This window comes from Phytophthora sojae, assembly GCF_000149755.1.
Source record: "Phytophthora sojae unplaced genomic scaffold PHYSOscaffold_5, whole genome shotgun sequence".
NCBI classification, from domain to species: Eukaryota; Oomycota; class Peronosporomycetes; order Peronosporales; family Peronosporaceae; genus Phytophthora; species Phytophthora sojae.
This window is the reverse complement of record NW_009258119.1, coordinates 2,319,590-2,338,776: the sequence shown is the minus strand read 5'-3', so window position 1 is coordinate 2,338,776 and position 19,187 is coordinate 2,319,590. Positions and strand designations below refer to the sequence as shown.

Genomic DNA, 19,187 nt, shown 5'->3' with positions numbered 1-19,187 from the left:
ATTGGACGCGTCGGGTTTGTGCGAGGACGAACTCCGCGATTTCTGTGAGGCCGCTACTCCACAATGGTGCCGCCACCCGGGAGTACTACTTCCAATGACGGGCTAACGATCCAAGAGGCATCGGAGGCAGGTGCGCAGTCGGCTGGAAGGTCGCCGACCGCAAGAGAGCACAGTGAGAGACCTGTCGCGTCGTGGAGCTCTGAGGGAACCTTCACGACAGGTGAGGTATCTCCCGGCGGGGGCGCCACCCTGCAGCAGGGGTACGACAAGCTCCTCGACGCACATCGCTTCTTGCAGATGTATCACCAGCGGGAAGTGGCTGCACTCCGGAAATAGCTCCAAGCCCAGCTGGAGAGAGATTTCGCGCTCGCGGCGCAGAACCATCTGGTGGAAGAAAACGCGCAACGCAACAAGGTCACCGAGGCTGAGGCCAAGCTCGAGCGCGCGATCTTGGCCGTCCAACGTCTTCGTATCTCCGGCCAGGAGGCCGCATTCGACGCCGACCGGCTGATGCAGTTCCTCAACCGAGGTGGGGCTGCTACTCGCGGTCGTTGGCCTAGGCTGGTGCGCCTGCTTCGGCATTTCCAACGGGGGTCCATTCCTCCCGCACACTGGGTCACCAACATCACCGTCGAGGCTGCCGACCGTCCGTTCAGGATGATCCCGCCCTATCCGGGCCCAGTTGACCCGGACGTCGAGGACGATGACGACAACTACCAGGCAGGCGATGGCAACGGAGGCCAGGATGGGGATCGTGAAGAGAAGTCGGAGGACAATCCACCCACTCCTCCCCGCTCGGACTTCCCCTGCGGATGGGTCTCCGTCCAAGTCCAAGCGGCGTACGTCCAGGGGATCACGTTCGGGGTCATGTCCACGTGGTATGGCCGAGCTTTCCAGCAAGGGTGGGCCGGTGTACGTCCAAATGCGACCCCCGGTCCATCCGGGGTCTGATGTGCTCCCTCTGCCGCCCCAGACGGACTTCAAGCGTCTGATTTCCGACTGTGCTGCATCCCTGCCGGAGTTCGTCTCTTGGTCGGATGCCCGGCTGGATGCCCAGTTTGTCATGCGGATGGAAAATGGGTACGAAGAGACCTTGGACATCCCCCGTCAGGACCGTCCGGCCCACCAGTATTTCCCCAAGCCTTGGTTGCTGGAGATGCTAGTCAAGATGATGTATCATGGCACCCTGGACGACACTCTCTGGACGCGTCATGCCCCCGAGACCTTCTACAAGATGGCCGAGGTCATGCTCCAGGGTCGTCCCGGTCGGGTATGTATCCGGAGGAGTTTCCGCCACTACGCAACCTGGCCGAGGACGCTGCTGCCGAGATGGAAATCGTCGAAGTCGACGACTCCAGTGAAAGCGATGACTCCAGTGACTCCGACTACGAGGGCAAGGCCAAGGCATCTTCATCTGGGAAGAGCGCGGATGGGCCCTCCAAGGCGGAGTCCGTCGAGGAAAGCAGCTCTTCGAGCAGCAGCGAGGAAGAGGAACAGCCGGCCAAGCGCAAGCCTAAGCGGAACCGCGTCGAGTCATCCTCGGACAGCTCATCTGAGGACGAGCTCCAATCATCTTCTTCGTCACAGCGTCGGCCTCCCCGGTTGTCGTCCCAGAAAACACCCCAGTCCCCTCGGTCCAAGTTTGCGTTGAAAGACAAGCCCGATCGGACATCGTCCAAGAAAAATCCGAAGAAACGCAGTCGTACGTCGAAAACCAAACGGGAGGGCGGCAAGTCGCCCCTGGCTCTGAAGTCCTATGAGGACCTGACTGCCGAAGAGTTGGCGATCATCGAGGTCCCGTCCGGAGATATTGTCTCGTGGCGTAGTCGCGGCATTGGCTCTCGGTTTGCTCCCAAGAAGGGTGGTATCGAAGGGCAGACCCCGGGCTTCCCGAACTACGCGCCCCATCAACCCGAGACCAAGTTCTTGGCCAGGCGTTGGCCCTCAGTCGAAGATGAGTATGCGGCCCTGGTCGCGAAGGAACCCTGGCTGGAGATGTTCAACAAGCGGGTCAAGGTCCTGTACTTCCACCGCCGGGGCCACCTATCCCTACCTGTGATCCACATTCTGGACCAACATGTGGAGTACATGAAGGATCACCTTCCAGCCTTCTGGCACATCCTGTACTGGTTCATGATGAAGACCAAGCCTGAAGACGACGAGAAGTGTGACGACCTCACGATCTACGAACGGGCTCAAGACCTCCACCGCAAGCGCCAGGCGTTCCACGACGGGGTTGCGCGGACCTTCGAGGCCGGAATCAAGCGTCTGATCAAGGCCGGCATGCCGAAAACGATGGTCTGGGAGCCTGGATTCTGGTTGTACCCGTGCAAGATCTGCTACATGTACCTGGTCGACGAGTCAACCAAGAAGGTCGATGGCACGCGTTACACCCTGGCTGACCAGATCGCGAGGGCCGAACTCGAAGACCCCGGCCGGACTCAGTGGAGTACCTGCACGGATGACGAGCGTCTGGTGCACGTCCCAGCCAATATCGTTGACAAGAAGCTGCTCCATGAGCACGAGCGCGTCGACAACTGGGTCGCGACCAAGTTCCAGTGAGGTCATCCCATCCAGCATCCACAACAGTCCTGGATGTAGTTGCATATCCGTAGCGTAACACTCTAATTCCACAATCACCGTTAATGTCTTCGCTGTCTTCATCGTATCCTTCGTCGGTCAGGTTATCCAGGTCGGTTCAACTTTTGGGCGCGGTTTTGTTCCTCTCTTGCCGCTTTGGCATCTCCTTCAGGCCAGCATAGTCAACCTCATACACTCGTCATCGAAAACTCCAATCTCGCTCGGGTTACTCTCCATAGTCACAACTCCATCGTAGATCCGCTCCATACAAATTCACAATCAATTCTCCGTAGTTCACACATTCACATCCAGGAATTTCGGGTCTCCGTCTGGGAATTTCCAACTGGGATCAATACTCCCAATTGGGATCGCCCCATTCGGACTTGACCACTCCCAACTATTGTATGCTAGGGTGGTCGTCCCCAGCCTGCATGGCTTGGAAACGCGCTCGGGCTTTCGCCCCTTGATTGAACTCATACAAGAGCGCTCCGCAATTCAGCTGTGCCATCGGTATCCATTCAGGCTCATCATATCCCTTCCATTTGATGAGATACTCTCGTGCCCGTTCGGACGTCCGTGTACACTTGTTCCAACTGAGATCCATGATCTTCTCCACTTCGTACTCGTCATTCTCGTTGCCCGCTTCCCAACTGTCCTAGGGAAGGAGCGCTGTGTCGAAGTCATCGTCGTCTTCGATCTCCGGTTGGATTATAGGCCGTCTGGGATACAACGCCCGGGGTTTCAGCCGACTGATGGGAACCCAAGGGTTTACGCGGTAACCCGTGTCCTCGACCTTGAGCCTCACCCGGAACTCGTCAACCCATGCCACAACTGGACCAACTTGCGACTCAGACCTGGCTGCACTTTTGGGATGTACAGCCAGACTGCATCCCCAACGTTGAAACCTGCCTTGAGCCGATCTGACAGCTCGTTCCACTTCCGGGTCTGCTCTTCCGAGCGAGCCCGTTTGGCCTTCCTCTGGAGGTCTGCTGCACATGCCCGAGCGTAGCTGTAGTCTCGCTGGAGTTTCCTTCGCCACTCATACGCGGTCCGTTCAGGGACACTGGAAGGTTTAGGCCCCAGCATAGCTGAGACCGTACTCTTGGCATCCCAACCATGGACCAGGTAGAATGGGGTGTCCAGCCGGGTTGCATCAAACGACGTGTTGAGCGCGAACATGAGTCTCTCTGCGAGGTCATCCCAGGCTGGCCCCGTGGCAACCGGCCCTTGAATGGGGATGTCGCCACGCCGCGCCCGGTCGAGGATACGGTGGAGCAGGGACGTCGTGAAGAAGAGCCTCTCCGCGAAGCGCCCGGCCGGAAACTGGGTCAGCACAGAGGCGGACTCCCGGCGCCACAGCAACGAGTTCAAAGTAATCTCAAGCTGCGGCAGTATATACCCGGAACGGGTCATTGTGTCCACTCTCATTTTCTCCCGATATAAGAACACTCAGAGACCCATTCCTCTAACCACAACCCCAGCTTACCCAATTTCTGTTCTTCTCTTTAAAACTCTGCAGAACACTTCTTATCTCATTAGATTAAAATAACCCTCCTCCTTCTCGCACGGTGTCCAAACATCTTCTCAATAGCTCACAAATAAAAAACATTCTATCTTAAGAGATAAATCTTAAGTATATAAACCCTAAGAGCATACACTGCAGCAACCAACCAACAACCATGATCGGTCGCATCTACAAGATTTCCAACGCTGATGATTCAATAGTATATATTGGGAGTACTGTAAAACCATTATGGCAACGATTTTCGGAGCACAAATGTAAATTTAGGCGTTGGATTAATGGTGTAGATATTAGCAAAACAGCTATTTACTACCATTTCCGAGAGCATGGTGTTGAGAACTTTACAATTTCACTGATTAGTGAGCATGAAATACCAAATCGAAAAAGTCTGTTGTCTTTTGAACAGCTTGCAATTGACTCAACTCAAGGTGTTATTAATAAGCAAGCGGCACTTAGAACAAAGGAAGAGATTCAAGATCATAGCGCAGAGCGTATTGATTGTGGATGTCGGGTTTCATATCGAAGTTCAAACCGATCACAACACTGTCGATCGCGTAAGCATCAGCAGTTTACTCAAATGTGAGCGACATCTCTATTTTAATCATAAATGATGTCAATACTTTTAAGACAAAAATTAGACACAAGCTTACTTTAGAAGTTCATCAACTTCTGCTTTCAGCTTAGGCATCTTGGTCTGAACGAATTCATTCTTGCTCAACCATTCAAGGTATTTAGCATCAATGGCTTGGATCTGTTTAATAGTCTTCGACTTATACTTACCGAAGGACATCACATACGATCCATCGTCATTGCCAAATTTTTGGGCTAGGAATTTGGCAAAGTCACTACTATGTGCAACGAGACCTTTTTGATTCGATAGCCAGCGGCAGTATCCAGGGTCAGACTCGTATACCTCCTCAATAGTCTTCGATTTGTGCTTGCCAAAATTTAATGTACTCATTGTTATCTATCTATATAGATATCCACATGATTCTTTTGAAAATATATAAATTAATCAATTATGAGAGTGGACTTACAAGAACCCATTTGCCAAATTATTCAGTTTCAGGTGTCAATCGACTAGTGCAATGGAATTCTAGGCCACATCGTAATTATTATCCTGACGGCAAGAGGCGCAAGCTTAGAGCCAAAGGCTCTAAGCTCGCTTATTAAAATAAATTCAATTCAACGAGAGATGCTTAATCGGTTCTGTGGACCTCTCCCGTGAGACGGTCGATCTCAAGCTCACGCTCGTATACGACCAGTACGAGAAGATCCATGCCAGTAGCCGAGCCGTTGATGCCGCTGACCTGAATCGCCTGAGGTACATCCTTCTGGGTGAGACGAGACGTATCGGCTACGAGAATGCGCTGAGCCATCGATCACTGAACCGAGTCAATCAGACCATTGCTGACCTTCTGATTCAAATCTCCGTTGATGGCGCCTAGCTTGCTGAACTCATGCTTGAACGACTCAAAATCGTACTCCTGGCTTTTGTCGAAGACGTTGGTATTACCAATGGTTACCTGGAAATTACGAATGGAAGCGCCAGGCATACAGGTCCACGGTGCAGAATCAAACGGCGATTGATACTGAGGCGTACCACTAAGCGATACGAAGTGTCCAGCCGATGTTTCACTGAAAGGGATCAAAGCTTACTTCACATTCTTCTTGTATCCAGAGATGTTGAGATCGAACGGAGCATTCGGCTGGCCAGTGGGGGTATCAGGAGACACTCCAGCGGCTTTGCGGAACATTTGTGCAAAGCAATCAAGGTAGCGAACAGTCTTGATCGGCTTCTGGATGATTGGCGCGGGGTTCTTGAGCGCGTAGAACGGAATGTGGAGCCTCGAGTTCGTGTATGGGAGATGCTCACCGACCGAAGCAGTCGGAGTAAATGCATTTCCAAGCGGGCCGAACGAGAACGACAGCTGAGAACTAGCAGTAGTCAGCACATCATTCATGGGATTAGCCGCAGCAGCACTTGTAATCATGATAGGAACCGTCTGACCAGAGGTCATGGTGACAGAATCAAGCTTCATTTGATTCACGTTGCCAGATACAGCAACCGTACCAGCATCGATACGAAGACGGATCTTCAACTGCGGGTTACAGCATAGATCTGGCTCCTTAAAAATCGGATGCAAATCGACGAGTGCTGATCTTAAGCATGTGAAACCACTTACCAACGACCTTATCAACTCCATACGACGTAGCATCAGACTCCCTAAAACAACCACGACCATTCTCCTGTAGAATTTGCTTGCTAGCAGTAGTTCCCATGGAAGCCCAAGAGAAAGATCCGGTTGCCTCCGTCGAGTCGATTTGAGGAGGAGTATTCAGCGCGCGCTTGAAAAATCCAGGATTGTGAGCATACGGCTCCTGTGTTTGCGAGAGAGTGTTATCAAGCTTGGCTTCAATACCAATTTGATTGTTGCTATAGCCATCTCCAGTACCAGAAACAGCTTTGGTGACGTTGATGCTCGACCAAGTATCCGGATATAGATGCATGTCAGCACCATGCTTGGCTACCTCGTCCTGCGAAAGTTCCGTCATAGCACGGAGATTGTTCCAGAAGCCCTTGTACTCAATTTCAGTGATTACTTTTTTGCCGTTAAGTTCAACCGTCAGCGAGTCAATAACGTTGGCAACGTTGCATTTGAGCGCACATGCAAATCGAGGAATAGTCTTCGCATTTAGATCCGCCGTGCCAGTCGATTTGGCGGTAATCACATACGGTAGGGTGAGATACGCCTTCTTGAGGCTAGCAAATCCACGCGATCCGGTAAGCTGAGAAGTAGCATCAATCTTAATCAAGCCAGAGTTGTAAGAACCCTGGTTGCCATCATAGACAACCGAGATGGTCTTGCCCTTGCTGACATCGATAGCCGATTCGGTCTTGAGAGCCGACTGGAGTAGATAAGCGTATGTTAATTGAGTTGTGTCAGACATGGTGATAAGTATATGTCAGCTGATATAGATAGTCCATACAAAAAAATAATTAATGACTTGTGTCCAGATCCCGTAACCGGGTCGTGACACGCATAACGAACGTCGCCTGATTGGCTAATATTCTCATCACTACAGGGCAGTACTCACTCTGCGGGGCGCCAGATCCCATTGTCGTGCATCTTCGACGGGAACGGCGGCGAGGTAAGACGAACAAGCATCTATCGAACGAGCTAATGTGCTGCGCCATCACGACTAACGCCTTGTTAATGCTGTTAACCTCTATTTGGTGCTTCTAGTGCGCTTCATGGCACACGCCTCGCCTCCGGATTCGACTCGTGGATTGCCTGCCGGATTCGTCGCAGTGTGGTTACTGCTCGCTCGGGCCGTTGCTTCGTCGCATGGGTAGGCGGCTTCATCGGCACATGAGCTATGCCGAGTTCGTAGAGATCGTCGGCTTCACGTTGTGAAGTTGGTCGCTGCATTCTCGCCCCTGTACTTGCCTCCACACCAGCGACGATATGTCGGACCACCACCGTCCATTCCGAAAACATCTTGCGGTTGGTCTTCGTGAAGTCAGATGGCTGCAGCGCCCGAAAAGGCGGGTATCCGGCAGCAGGGTGGCCAAGCCACCAAATACGCCACACACTTAGCGCATCTAGCTGTGGAAAAGCACCTGCTGACTCACGCATTTCTCGTCCAGTAGCTTAGCAAATCCGTCCAGCAGTAGATCCGGGAGATGGTTCAGCGCCTGTCGCGTCTTCATGTGCTGCTCAAAAAGCTCGACGTGTGGGGGTATACCAGTAGGGCGCATCCATGTACTGCAACCGGTAATCAGCATGCTGGAGAGTCGTGCCATGACATTGGAATCGCGAAAGATGTAGGAAGAAAGCAAAGCATGCTTCGGTAGCAGACCTTGGCGAAGAAAATCGGCGTGCGTCACCAGGGAAGCAAGGCACAGCTGGAACGCTTCGAAGTGCGTAGGTAGGAACACGCCGAGGTTAAGACTGCCGTCCTCGCAGAAGAATTTTTCGGCATCCTGGCGAGTGGCGCGAACCCAGGTAGATATGCCCTTTAAATAGCTTCGGTACGCCTTTTCGTGTTGACGGCAGTGCAGGCACTTCGAACTTGGTCTCCATCGAGGCGACCACGGGACGGAGTCTGTAATACAGGTCCAGCAGTAGCAGGGAGGCACAGGTTGCTTGTCATCGTCAGCTGCTTGTTGTGGGTTGAGGGAGTCAAATTGTGAGGGCCAGTGAAGGAGGAGGCCAACGACAGACGCATTTTAAACCAATCAGAGTGGGTAAATAGGTGTAACGAGCACGCGATACGCATTCGTGTTCAAATCTCTTGACGGAGGCTACAGCCATTGCTGGCTGGACATTGGAGAGATCAAAATATGTTGATTGAAAACGTAAGATGTCCAGGTTACGGGGGCTTTAATTTGTCTATACTGGCGATACTATAATTGGAGATTGGAGTTTGTTAAAGGCGTTACCTCAGACCATAACTTGCTCGCGCTCGCTAAGCGGATTGGAGTCCGGATCGATGGCATATACGAGCTTTCCGAGATCCGGAAGCCACTCACCTCGAAGGGATCATATCTTATCCTACTGCGTACGAGCCCGAGAATCGGCCATTGGACTGCTGTGTGTGATGGTAGTTATTTTGATAGCATGTCTGTCGGACCGCCGAAGGTATTAGGCGATCTGCTATATTTCAACAAGCAAATCCAAGGCTCATCGGACGAATATTGCGGAATCTTCTGCCTGTTATGGTTATACGCCAAGCAGCATGGGCAAATGCATCTAATGGATAGATTCACTGATCACGATATCGACGTAATCGATAATTAATTTTCTGAAATTTTAAATCCCTGCGTAACTATACTATTAACGACGATGTACAAGGAACTATCCATTTCGAACTCAATCCCCGAAAAGCGTCTTCGCAGTGCGGTCAAGACTGGCAACCTATCGCTGACTAAGGCTGATCTAGCCGGCTCTGGTGCAACGCTACATCTGCACCCCGAATCATATGATAAGGTAATGCGAGCTAAAAAGGCCGGCAAGGGCTCTCGAGTCAAGATCACCAAACACGAGATCGAATACCCTATGGAGGTCAAGAGCGGCTCTGGTATGCACGGAGCGAGTATCTGGCGTAAGGTGTGGAACGGCATCAAGAGTGCCTGGAGGCCTGTAATCAAGCCTGCGCTGTCCGCTGCCGCGGATGGTCTCGCCAGCATGGGATCGGCGTATGTAGCGAGCCAAGGCAAATACCCTGCTCTCGTAGGTGTTGCCCGAGGCGCTCTGAAGCGATTTACAGGTATCGGCGTTGCTGAGGCTAAACCCTCTCGCCGTAGCCACCCAGCGAAGGGATCCCCCGAGATGAAGGCGAAGATGGCTCGCCTTCGCGCTATGCGCAAGGGTGGTAGCTCTAAGCGAACTGGAAGCTTCCGTTGGTCATAGTTAAAAAAAAAACCTCACTGTTTTTTTAACCCGCTACGAGCGTTTCTGCCGGACGATCAGACTGATCAGCATGTTTGTATCGTTCAATTTAGCGAACCTGCCCTCTTGATCAACGATCGTTAGAGTGATGCTAGCATATGATCCGTTGGGAACATCGACCCAACAGAACTCATTTGGCTGGTAGCTTACTAGCTGACCGATAGTCGTTCCTGCTGTGTTGAAAGTAGTGAGAATATCGTCTGGAATGCAAAATGGATTTGATACTAGGGAACACTGCATCTGATATGAGCTGACAGGATTGATCTGAGGCGGAATCGGAGAGAGTACAGACTGAAGCGTGTATAGACTCTGACTGGGGGTCGTTCCGAGTGGGAAACCGATGATTTTGCCAAACTCCTCGTTATCGATAACGAGCTTGGGGACATACGAGAATCCAAGCGGCAGGCCGGTTCCACCGCTCGAGTAGAGACCAGAAGGCGGGCGAGACCATCCAGCGGGAAGGCTCGTCGGAACCGGCGATAGATCGACTTGGCACGAGTAATAGGTTGGGTTTTCGCTGATATTGGCGTAAAATACGTTATCGCCATCAGCGCTGATTAGATACGCACCTGCTGAGATCATAGCCGATTGCATAGCTGAGTTTATTGCACTATATGAGTAGTATCCGCTCGGAAGTCTGATCTGTACAGTACTGTAGGTGTTGCCTGTGGGCATTGAAAGCTTGAAGCTATTGTTTCCATATGCTGATGCATCGATATTGAATTGACTGTTGTACATGTTGATTGAGTGAATAGCCAATTCGCTGTTAGTAAAATTAACGCTGCTGCCAGGGAACTCATAGCGGAGGGTGTTGTTGTAACCGTTAGAGACGATGTGCTGCGAGCTGAGAATGATGATGTTTGACATGGTTGTTTATATGTCAATATTTATAATATTCGGTCGATATTAATTATTACCCTGGTAGAGCCTTGCTCAATAAGCAAGCTTAGAGCCTTTGGCTCGAGGCTCGCGCCTCTTGCCGAATGCTAATTTAGATAGATCGGCTTTTCGTTGAAATTATACCTTAGAACGCTCCTAACGTTATCGACCGTCACACACTGACCTTTCTCTCTATTGGCTGCATTGTAGGCTCGGATTAGCTGCTCGAGCGTAAGACCGGGCAGACTGAAATCAGAGATGACCATCTTCAGATCGCGTCGGCTGTTTGCTTTGAGAATCCACAAATATTCGCTATTTAGTCTTATAAGTTTGTCAGTAGCAAACCATGAATGCGTCAGGAACAGCGTAGATAGCAGCTTGTGGCGCCCTCTGATGAAGTAATGACTGAATAGGTCTTTTTGGATCTTCTTGTCTGATGAATAATCGTCAATGATAACGAGCTGAATACCACCTCGCGGATCCTTCTGGATATCATCGACGCTTGGCGGTGTCGATGGGTCATAGACAGTTATGTATCCCGCAAGTTTCTCCTTCATATAATTATACAAATCCTGGTCTGGGTTGCGTGCAATCAGATGCAGATGGCTAAAAACGTTTGGTGCGTTCTTGACGATGTGATAGCATAGATTCGTCTTACCGGCGTTGCTGGGAGCTAGGATGATTCCGCGGAAGAGCTTTTTAATCCCGAGTTGCTTAACATCGCCGAGAGAGTCTGAGCGGAACTCTTTCGGGAGAGCGGCTCCCCAGTTATCAATCCTATTAACCATTGTGGAAAGTATATATCTAGTGATATATAACTCGCCAACAAAAAATGGATTTCACAGCTCGGCCACCATCTCAAGAATCGAATATTTTTAACCCAACCTTCTATGCGGTAGGCACAGATGTTCTAAGCCTTGAAATGGCTGATTCATTGTATCTCAGTAAGACTGACTCTCGGTTGAGTTATCTCAGCTCGATCACGATGGGAGTGGCTAGTCCGATGTCAGCCCTGGTGCTTGATACCAATCTCGATATAACAGGTATCAATTCGATCAGTTGCAGCTCGATGAAGCTGAACGGCCCTAACGTCGATCTTAGCAGCCTCTCACTACTAAGCGCGAGCCCTGGTACCGCAAGCAATAGTAAAGCGCTTATCGTCGGACCTACTGGTCAAATCGGAGGCCTATCATCGCTTACAGCTACTTCGACTACTGGTACGCTACAAACCGCTGCACAGCCCAATATCACATCGCTAGGAACACTGAGTGAACTAACTATTGGAGGCAATCTCTCTTTTACCGGTGTTAACCGAACGCTGACCGGAATCAATTCAATTGCTGCAGCATCGATTTCAGGCACGCTACAGACCGCTGCTCAGCCTAATAGCACATCGATTGGTACGTCAGCATCGCTTATAGCCACATCTATTACAGGTACGCTACAAACCGCGGCACAGCCTAACATCACATCGGCTGGAACGCCAGGTTCGTTGAGTATAAATTCTGTTTTAGCAAAGGATTGGTCATTCAGAATGATAGTACTACATCGACAGTCAATCTCATTATCGTGAGCTATTACCAGATGGAGCAAGGCATACGTACTTAGTGATAGTCGAGGAATAAGAGAGAGATCGTAAGTAGTACTTCCTTGAACGAAGCTAGACCCGCGAATAGCTCCAGATACATCAAGTTTATAGGCCGTATTAATACTAGCTTGACCTATAGCTAGATTGCCGTTTATGTGTATCAGCAGCTGATCGGTATTTGCGAAACGCCAAAAGTAAGGAACAGTTGAGGCAAGCAAGGCGCTGGTAGCTGATGCTTCATATGGTATTACCGGATTGAGATCCCTCTCAGTAGTTGGATCGGGTCTCTCGAAGTCTCTCGTCATTCAAAACGACACTACTACATCAGCAGCTAGCATGAACTTTGTGAGCTTCTACCAGGCCGAATTGGGTGTTCGCGGGTCAGCGAATACCTCGGGAGCAAATCAGTTCTTTCTCAAATATGCTTTGTCAGACCGTCTGATCATGGTCACAAGCGGGAACATCAATATCGGAGGCTCATCTATTAATACCAGCTACCTTCTAGATGTCAATGGCGCGCTCAACTGTTCATCGCTCACGATTGGAGGAGTACCAATCTCGCCGCAAACGAATATTCTATCGATAACGCCTGGGACGACGTTTTCAAGTACAACGAGGGCAAGCGATTTCAATCTTAGTATTCGCAATCAAAGCAATACTGTTGGTGCTCAGGCCGGAATATCGTTCACGATTGAAGGTACTAGTGATATGACAACGTACACCCCTAGCGTTAATCTATACTGTACCGCTACGAGTACTCAATATTCAATGGCTGATTTTGCAATCAGTACAAGGTCAGGAGCTAATGCATTATCACCAATGTCTGAACGCATGCGTATCACTCAGGCAGGTTATATCCGTTTTGGATCATCTACATCAACCGCATAAATGGATATCACATCAAGCGCTAATCTACTATCCGGTAGCTGGCAGCGCGCGATGCACATAGCTAATGATCAATCGACCCCTATCGAATTCGAGGTACAGATCTACAACGATGTGGCTGGCGGATCTAACGGCGTTGCTCTCGGCACTACTACGAGCAATCCTCTACGTCTCATGGTAAACAATAGTACTATTGCTTACCTCAACAACTCTGGACGAATGGGAGTTGGTGTCACATCGCCAGAAGCTACCATACACTCTGGCGGAGAGATATGGACCAACAATTTCATGCACATCAAGGGAGGCGGAGATGGCTTCGCTAGGTACCGTTTCAATTGGAGCCGGGCCATTGGCTCTGACTCGACCGTAGGTGCTATCAGACTAGGGAGCTGCGATGCTAACTATATTTGGGTATCATATACCCCGGTGCGAGGTGGTAGCTACACTAATGCTTCGGACAAGAGGCTAAAGCCAAACATTGTAGACTGTCCATGTGGCCTGAATACAGTTATGAAGATGAAGCCAAGGAAATTCACTATGATACAGGAGCGTACCTCTCATGTAGGATTCATAGCGCAAGAATTATACGAAATCGTCCGAGAGGCAGTTGATATCGGAGCTAACGATGATTCAAATCAAGAAGGATTTCCAATTAACCCATGGGGAATTGATCTAGCTAGCCTGACATCGGTTTTAGTGCGAGCGATCCAAGAGCAATAAGGTCAAATCGAGGAGCTAAAAAAAGAGCTTGCTCTGCTTAGAGAGCTTACAGCTTAAACATGCGGCTTTTTTTGGGGTTCAGTGTATGTCCATACACTACCGCCTGGCTTAGCTGCTTTAAACGTAGTATCAGCCGTAGGCGGGTCTTTCACTACCAACTTCTCCATGAGCGATTTCAGCTCCTCTAGGTTGCGCTGGTACGCTTCTTCGTGTCGACGAGTCTAGTATTGATGAATATCATGATATTTCTATACAATAGCAACCAAAACCTCCTTGAAATCGTTATCCGAAATCAGCTTTGCTGAATACATGTCGATCAATACTTACTTGAGTTCGCGGATCAGGCTCGGGTTGTCATTGCCGAGCATTAGCTCTCCTCTCAGTTTGATGTACTCTTGCCGCAGTACCTCGCGAGGATCCTTGATTGGATCGCGTAGCGCGTGTTGGGTATGTGTGATACGCAGTAGCTCGTGAAATACTCGTCGATCATCCACGGACATCGAGTCGTAGAGCTGTTGATCGATCTTGGCATCGAATACCAAGGTCTTGATTAGGTTTGTTAGGTCATCGCTAATCTTGCGCTGAGGACCGACTGTCGAGCGGTATGGGTATACAACCTTGAGGAGACCGTCATTGAGCTTTGGTAGATGCACAAACTTGGTACCAATCCGCTTGTATGCAAGAGCAGAAGCGGTTCCCGAGCCCTCTAGCTGCGCGAGGTTCTACCTTCGGTTGGAGTGATACTTGATCGGGCGTCCATCCTTGTCTCGGAGGTCCTGCATGCGCTTGACATATCCGGCGCCTCGTAATCCTCGACCACTGACAGCAGCTGGTTTCATCTCCAGATCCTCCATCCGCATTGGTTCATCGCGATCAACTGCAAAGCCATAATATGATAGCGTTGCTTTCACCTCTCTGAGATTGCTTCTGAAACGATGTTCATCGATCTTGTCCGGATGAGTTTCATACAAATCGATAACAGTGTATAGGTAGCAAATATGGTCCTCAAACGTAGCTAACCAGCTAATATTCAATATTTTATTGCAGCATCGGTAAGGCGCGTGTCGTTGCTAGACGCGTTTGGCGGAGTCTTCATTTTGTAAACATCCGCGCTAGCATCTAGATAATACCCAGAGAGTTGCTCTCGGCTCTTCTTTACGCGATCGACCCCCGTCGGTGGAATATGGATTCTAACGAGCCACGGATTGTGCTGATAGATATTTTGAACGTTCTTACGAGCGTTACCTACCGACTCCATCATTAGTTCGTTAGAAGCTCCTACTCGACTCAACTCCATCATATTCTGACGCTTGGTTTGAATATCGATGCCAGAGACAGCACTATCCTCAAGCGGGCGTTTCGGCGGCCCGAAATTGTTCAAAGCTTGCGTTTTATAAATATCCAAAGCTCTTCGTTGATTTTGCTTATCGATTAGCTGGCTCATTCGATTGAGGGCAGATTGCTTGCGTTCGTCAGCAGATGCCTCTGCAGCGGGTCGTTCGCCTGGGAAAGCAACCATTCCATCGAGAGCACTGGTATCGACATTCTTAGGCATCAAACCCTTGGCTTTCAACTGTTCTTCAACCCAGTTCATGGTTGCTACCCAATCGACCTCTGAGAATAACTCTCTCACACGATTTTCGGGAACTACCTTTCGATCGCGCGCTGTGAAGTATGACATGTCTTTCCCGATGAGGTAAGTAGATTGACGTTTTTTAGAAATAGCGTGAAAAATTGGTGGAATGTTCCATGCTTGAGTCTCAGGATACTTTTGAAACAGATATTTTAGCCTATTGTATGCCAACGACTGATCCGTTGTCGTGGAGGGAGGACTGAGAGGAGCTGGCATTGCTGGTGAAGCACTCAACGCAGCATCGACACGCATTCGATCAGATTCGGAGAAGGCCCCTGGTTCCACAACTGTATCAGCTGATGCCTCGGACGGAGGAGCGCTCACTGGCGTAGTAGCGGTTTCTACAGAAGCAGCGGGCGCTGCTTGCGTACCATCTGTTTGCGTGCTGACTCCATAAGTAGTTCTGGCTACAGGGATAGTACTCGCTTCGTTATCGGCTGCCCATAAGATCTCTACATATCTCTGCGATAGATGCCTATCGATAGCGAGCTCGCGTTCAGCCTCGCGCAGTAGCTCCTGGCGCTTGCGCTCTCGCTCAGATAGGCTATTGAATGATGGAAACATCGTTCTTTTATAGTCTACCTGATATCGTTTTCGCAAACCCATATTTTTGACGCGGGGCAAAGCCCCCGTCCTAGAGCCGTTTCTGCCATCTAGTGTATGTGGATGGACCAATTGATTCCGTAACGCAAGCAGTCTATCATACTCATCATGAGCAGCAGAAGCTTTCATGCCAAATAAATCTTCAATTTCGGCCTTGTAGAACGAGCTATCTATGATTCCTCTGTATGGTCTATCATGGCTTCCGATCTTCATCAATTCAGACTTGTAGAAATCAACTTTTTGGATGATCGAGAGCTTATCGTTGAGTTCGTTAGTGATCTCCAAATATCGACGAACGCGCTCGTGCATCTTTGATAGCTCCTTGCGGTACATTCTAATCTTAGCATCCTTGTCGTGCTGAGCACTGTATCCGATTTTAAGAGCATTGCGAGAGCATGGGGTGTCGCTTTTAGTGAGTGCTCGGCATGATGTCATCGTATTTTTATCGCAATCTATATATATACTCAATCACATAAATTTACGATGGAGGGCGAAATTGAATATATTGATTCAGAAGATCTAGCTACATCCGGAGTCTATGACAATAGCCGTATCGAAGATGATGCCGAGGTTGAATCACAAAAAAATGCCGAGCTTGCTCGACGTATCATGATCGCAAGATACGAGCTCAAACGATTGCTGACAACCGAGTTCGAGAAAGTAGAAACGATTCGGGATACCAAATGGAACTTCAAGAGCCTCAACTTGTAGCTGTGCTCCAATACTTCTTCTCCAACGCACTGCGCTCGTTCTTGTTGATCAAGCGTAGATTATCCTGAGACTCCCACGACGGGTCGTCATATCCGTTCCATTTGATGAAGTATTTGTATTTGCCGTTGCGCATTTTTTTATGATCCAATATAGTCTCTACCTCCCAGAATTGATTGACACGGTCATTGATCTCCGCATCAGATGGGTTTGCGTTGACTAGTTTTAGCTCATTTGGAGATCTGAAAAGAATATGGTTGTTTTTTGATCTGATGCGAATTTTCAACCCATCGAACCCAACTACTTCATAAGCTGTTCTACTCCATCTGGCTCCTTCCTTATCCAAAGGCGTTTTTGCTTTAGCGATATCTCACTATCGATCCTGGTGGGATATCGGTATTAATTTTTTAACGAGGCGTTTGTTGTACTCAACATCATCTAGCATTGCTCTCCCTCTCATTTCTGAAGGTGTTGCGTTGATCGCTGAATGATAAGTGTTATTGTAATTAGCGATTGCCTCATTCAATATCGACTGTGATAGTTTCTTGAATTTGATAATTTCCTTCATTTTGGTTAGTTTGGACTTGATCGTTCGTATGAAACGATCGATTTTTCCGAGAACAGAGTGGTCGCCGGCAATCGAATTACCATGACTAATAGAGCGCTCATCAAAGAACGATTCAACAGATTTATTGATAAACTCGCTGCCATTGTCAGAAAATATGGCTGAAACTTCATTTTTATCAACAAACTCTTCAATCGCATTAAGAACAGTATCTGCTCGTTTGTTCTTCAATAGTGTAGCTAAACCAATTCTGCTATTGATATTCACTGAAATGAGGATTGGTTGCTTCTCCCAGAATGCTAAATCTAATTGCCATTCGTAGGGGTCGTTGGATGCAATTTTGAACTGAGGAAATCTCTTGCTTCGAGACGAGAACTGTTGAATACTATGCTGCTTCTTGTACCATTCAGATACTTGTTTCTTAATGATATTTTTATCAAATGCTTTTGCCTTACGATAGAGCTTGTCAGCTCCAATAAAACCTGTTTTAGGGTCAAAATACATTTTTTAAGTAGTGAGTCCATGGCTGTGAGTAAGCTCTGCTCTATATTTACACGAATGAAACACAGCGTGTAAAATTCGAACGCTTAGACACTGATTGTGTCTTAGAGTTGATGTTAATCGAGCACAGCTCGGTTAAATCGAAGGATACTGATTCACCATTGAATAGCTTAATTTATGTTGCGTGTGCATCTCCCTCGAGTAGCTTACCGGGAATGCCTTTCATGCGGATATGAAGACCTGTCGCATCGTTGCCATCGCAGGCAAGAACGTCAAGGTAGCTCTTCTTGCCAAGAATGATTGACTCCTTGGCGAAGATGTTGCCCTCCTATCCAGCAAGATCGAAATCTACGTGGAATTGACCTATTTGCTTGCCAATTAACGCACTATTGTACAGCTCTCTGTTTGCATCTGCTAGACGCGGAACACTATCGTAGTCGATGTGCATGGAATCAGTGTCTTGATACCATATGTTCACATTGATGTCTTCTGCCAAACACATGACTATGTTCATGATATGCTTGGATGAATCGAGAATCTGGATACCGAGATGAATCGGACTGAAATGCTGACTCAGAGCCTTGTGCTCTTCAAACATAGCTAGATTATCGCTGATTGGCGTTCTCGAAATCATTCGATGAATGTTCTTGCGAGTGTATGCATCGATCTTCTTATCGCCGCCACTAACGAAAACCTTCTTCTTCACGATCGACTTCATCAGGAGCTTGCCGTACGAGCTGTTCATCATCAGCTTGAGTACCGCTTGAAGCGGATTGCCTTCTGCTTTGTACTTGAGACGAGCGTTGAACATCTTTCGGATGGTCTTGGTGATCTGGTCGGTGAAACCTGCGTTCCAATAGATACCCTCGATCACCGTGTATATGGCTCCTTGAAAACGAACAATGTCTTCGAGAGCCTGCTTACCTACAATCATGGTTTGGCCGACAATATCATTAGTGAAATTGCGAGATCCGTTCTCATAGAAACTCAGTAGAGGAAAGTGGCGTTTGATATCAATAGACTCAAAGCGACGTAGTAGTCCGCATCAGAAGGGATCAAATCCTTGAAAAGCTTTCCCTTGCTTCTGACATAACCCGGGAGCTCACTCATAGCAGATGGATATAGAGATACCGCATCGAAGTCAGCTAGCTTGTGCTTCAGGTGATATTTGCCGTTATCGCGGGCCATCACTCGCCCACCAACGGTTCCTTGGCGTAAGAAGCCTAGTAGCACCGAATTCATTTCATAGTAGTCATCGAAGCAGCCCTCGTTGTGTTGATATGCGAGAGAGAGATGATACACTGAGAAATCGATAGATGTCAAGATCGAACTCCTCCTTCACCAGGGCACGAAAAGCTTCGAAACATACTCTAAGTACATCAACATCGCGATTGCAGTAGTGAGTAGCATACATCTCGCAAACGTATCATCAACGATAGCTCCTATCTTAGAAGCATTATCGATGAGGGTGTCCTTGTTGTCGTATGAATCAAGATACTCGAGAGGCCAGAGGGATCTAAAGTTGCTCTCGTTGATCAAAGCATGAG

General features: G+C 48.9%; 11 protein-coding genes across 11 annotated transcripts; 4 read left to right on the top strand and 7 right to left on the bottom strand.

Moving 5' to 3' along the window:
* Window positions 1–63: 63 nt before the first annotated feature.
* On the top strand, window positions 64–2,562 carry PHYSODRAFT_333356 (hypothetical protein; the record flags this gene model as incomplete). Its single annotated transcript, XM_009530540.1, has 4 exons — window positions 64–315; window positions 379–912; window positions 974–1,243; window positions 1,285–2,562. 4 exons carry the CDS (start codon window positions 64–66, stop codon window positions 2,560–2,562), a joined length of 2,334 nt encoding a protein of 777 aa, XP_009528835.1.
* Window positions 2,563–4,259: 1,697 nt separating this feature from the next.
* On the top strand, window positions 4,260–4,685 carry PHYSODRAFT_506166 (hypothetical protein; the record flags this gene model as incomplete). Its single annotated transcript, XM_009530539.1, has 1 exon — window positions 4,260–4,685. The coding sequence occupies one exon, from the start codon at window positions 4,260–4,262 to the stop codon at window positions 4,683–4,685; it is 426 nt and encodes a 141-aa protein (XP_009528834.1).
* Window positions 4,686–4,748: 63 nt separating this feature from the next.
* On the bottom strand, window positions 4,749–5,063 carry PHYSODRAFT_507983 (hypothetical protein; the record flags this gene model as incomplete). Its single annotated transcript, XM_009530538.1, has 1 exon — window positions 4,749–5,063. One exon carries the CDS (start codon window positions 5,061–5,063, stop codon window positions 4,749–4,751), a length of 315 nt encoding a protein of 104 aa, XP_009528833.1.
* Window positions 5,064–5,757: 694 nt separating this feature from the next.
* PHYSODRAFT_249107 (hypothetical protein) lies at window positions 5,758–6,123 on the bottom strand (the record flags this gene model as incomplete). Its single annotated transcript, XM_009530537.1, has 1 exon — window positions 5,758–6,123. The coding sequence occupies one exon, from the start codon at window positions 6,121–6,123 to the stop codon at window positions 5,758–5,760; it is 366 nt and encodes a 121-aa protein (XP_009528832.1).
* Window positions 6,124–6,232: 109 nt separating this feature from the next.
* On the bottom strand, window positions 6,233–7,054 carry PHYSODRAFT_508652 (hypothetical protein; the record flags this gene model as incomplete). The annotated part of the gene is made up of 1 exon (XM_009530536.1): window positions 6,233–7,054. One exon carries the CDS (start codon window positions 7,052–7,054, stop codon window positions 6,233–6,235), a length of 822 nt encoding a protein of 273 aa, XP_009528831.1.
* Window positions 7,055–8,526: 1,472 nt separating this feature from the next.
* On the top strand, window positions 8,527–8,907 carry PHYSODRAFT_509156 (hypothetical protein; the record flags this gene model as incomplete). Its single annotated transcript, XM_009530535.1, has 2 exons — window positions 8,527–8,700; window positions 8,749–8,907. Coding segments are annotated over 2 exons (333 nt in total), but the record flags the coding sequence as incomplete, so codon positions are not given.
* Window positions 8,908–8,952: 45 nt separating this feature from the next.
* Window positions 8,953–9,246, top strand: PHYSODRAFT_465778 (hypothetical protein; the record flags this gene model as incomplete). The annotated part of the gene is made up of 1 exon (XM_009530534.1): window positions 8,953–9,246. A coding segment is annotated over one exon (294 nt), but the record flags the coding sequence as incomplete, so codon positions are not given.
* Window positions 9,247–9,552: 306 nt separating this feature from the next.
* On the bottom strand, window positions 9,553–10,425 carry PHYSODRAFT_506586 (hypothetical protein; the record flags this gene model as incomplete). The annotated part of the gene is made up of 1 exon (XM_009530533.1): window positions 9,553–10,425. One exon carries the CDS (start codon window positions 10,423–10,425, stop codon window positions 9,553–9,555), a length of 873 nt encoding a protein of 290 aa, XP_009528828.1.
* Window positions 10,426–10,544: 119 nt separating this feature from the next.
* PHYSODRAFT_507061 (hypothetical protein) lies at window positions 10,545–11,225 on the bottom strand (the record flags this gene model as incomplete). The annotated part of the gene is made up of 2 exons (XM_009530532.1): window positions 10,545–10,898; window positions 10,938–11,225. The coding sequence occupies 2 exons, from the start codon at window positions 11,223–11,225 to the stop codon at window positions 10,545–10,547; spliced, it is 642 nt and encodes a 213-aa protein (XP_009528827.1).
* Window positions 11,226–14,660: 3,435 nt separating this feature from the next.
* PHYSODRAFT_301765 (hypothetical protein) lies at window positions 14,661–15,311 on the bottom strand (the record flags this gene model as incomplete). Its single annotated transcript, XM_009530531.1, has 1 exon — window positions 14,661–15,311. One exon carries the CDS (start codon window positions 15,309–15,311, stop codon window positions 14,661–14,663), a length of 651 nt encoding a protein of 216 aa, XP_009528826.1.
* A 621-nt stretch (window positions 15,312–15,932) lies between these two features.
* Window positions 15,933–16,301, bottom strand: PHYSODRAFT_509873 (hypothetical protein; the record flags this gene model as incomplete). The annotated part of the gene is made up of 1 exon (XM_009530530.1): window positions 15,933–16,301. A coding segment is annotated over one exon (369 nt), but the record flags the coding sequence as incomplete, so codon positions are not given.
* Between the last annotated feature and the right edge of the window lie 2,886 nt (window positions 16,302–19,187).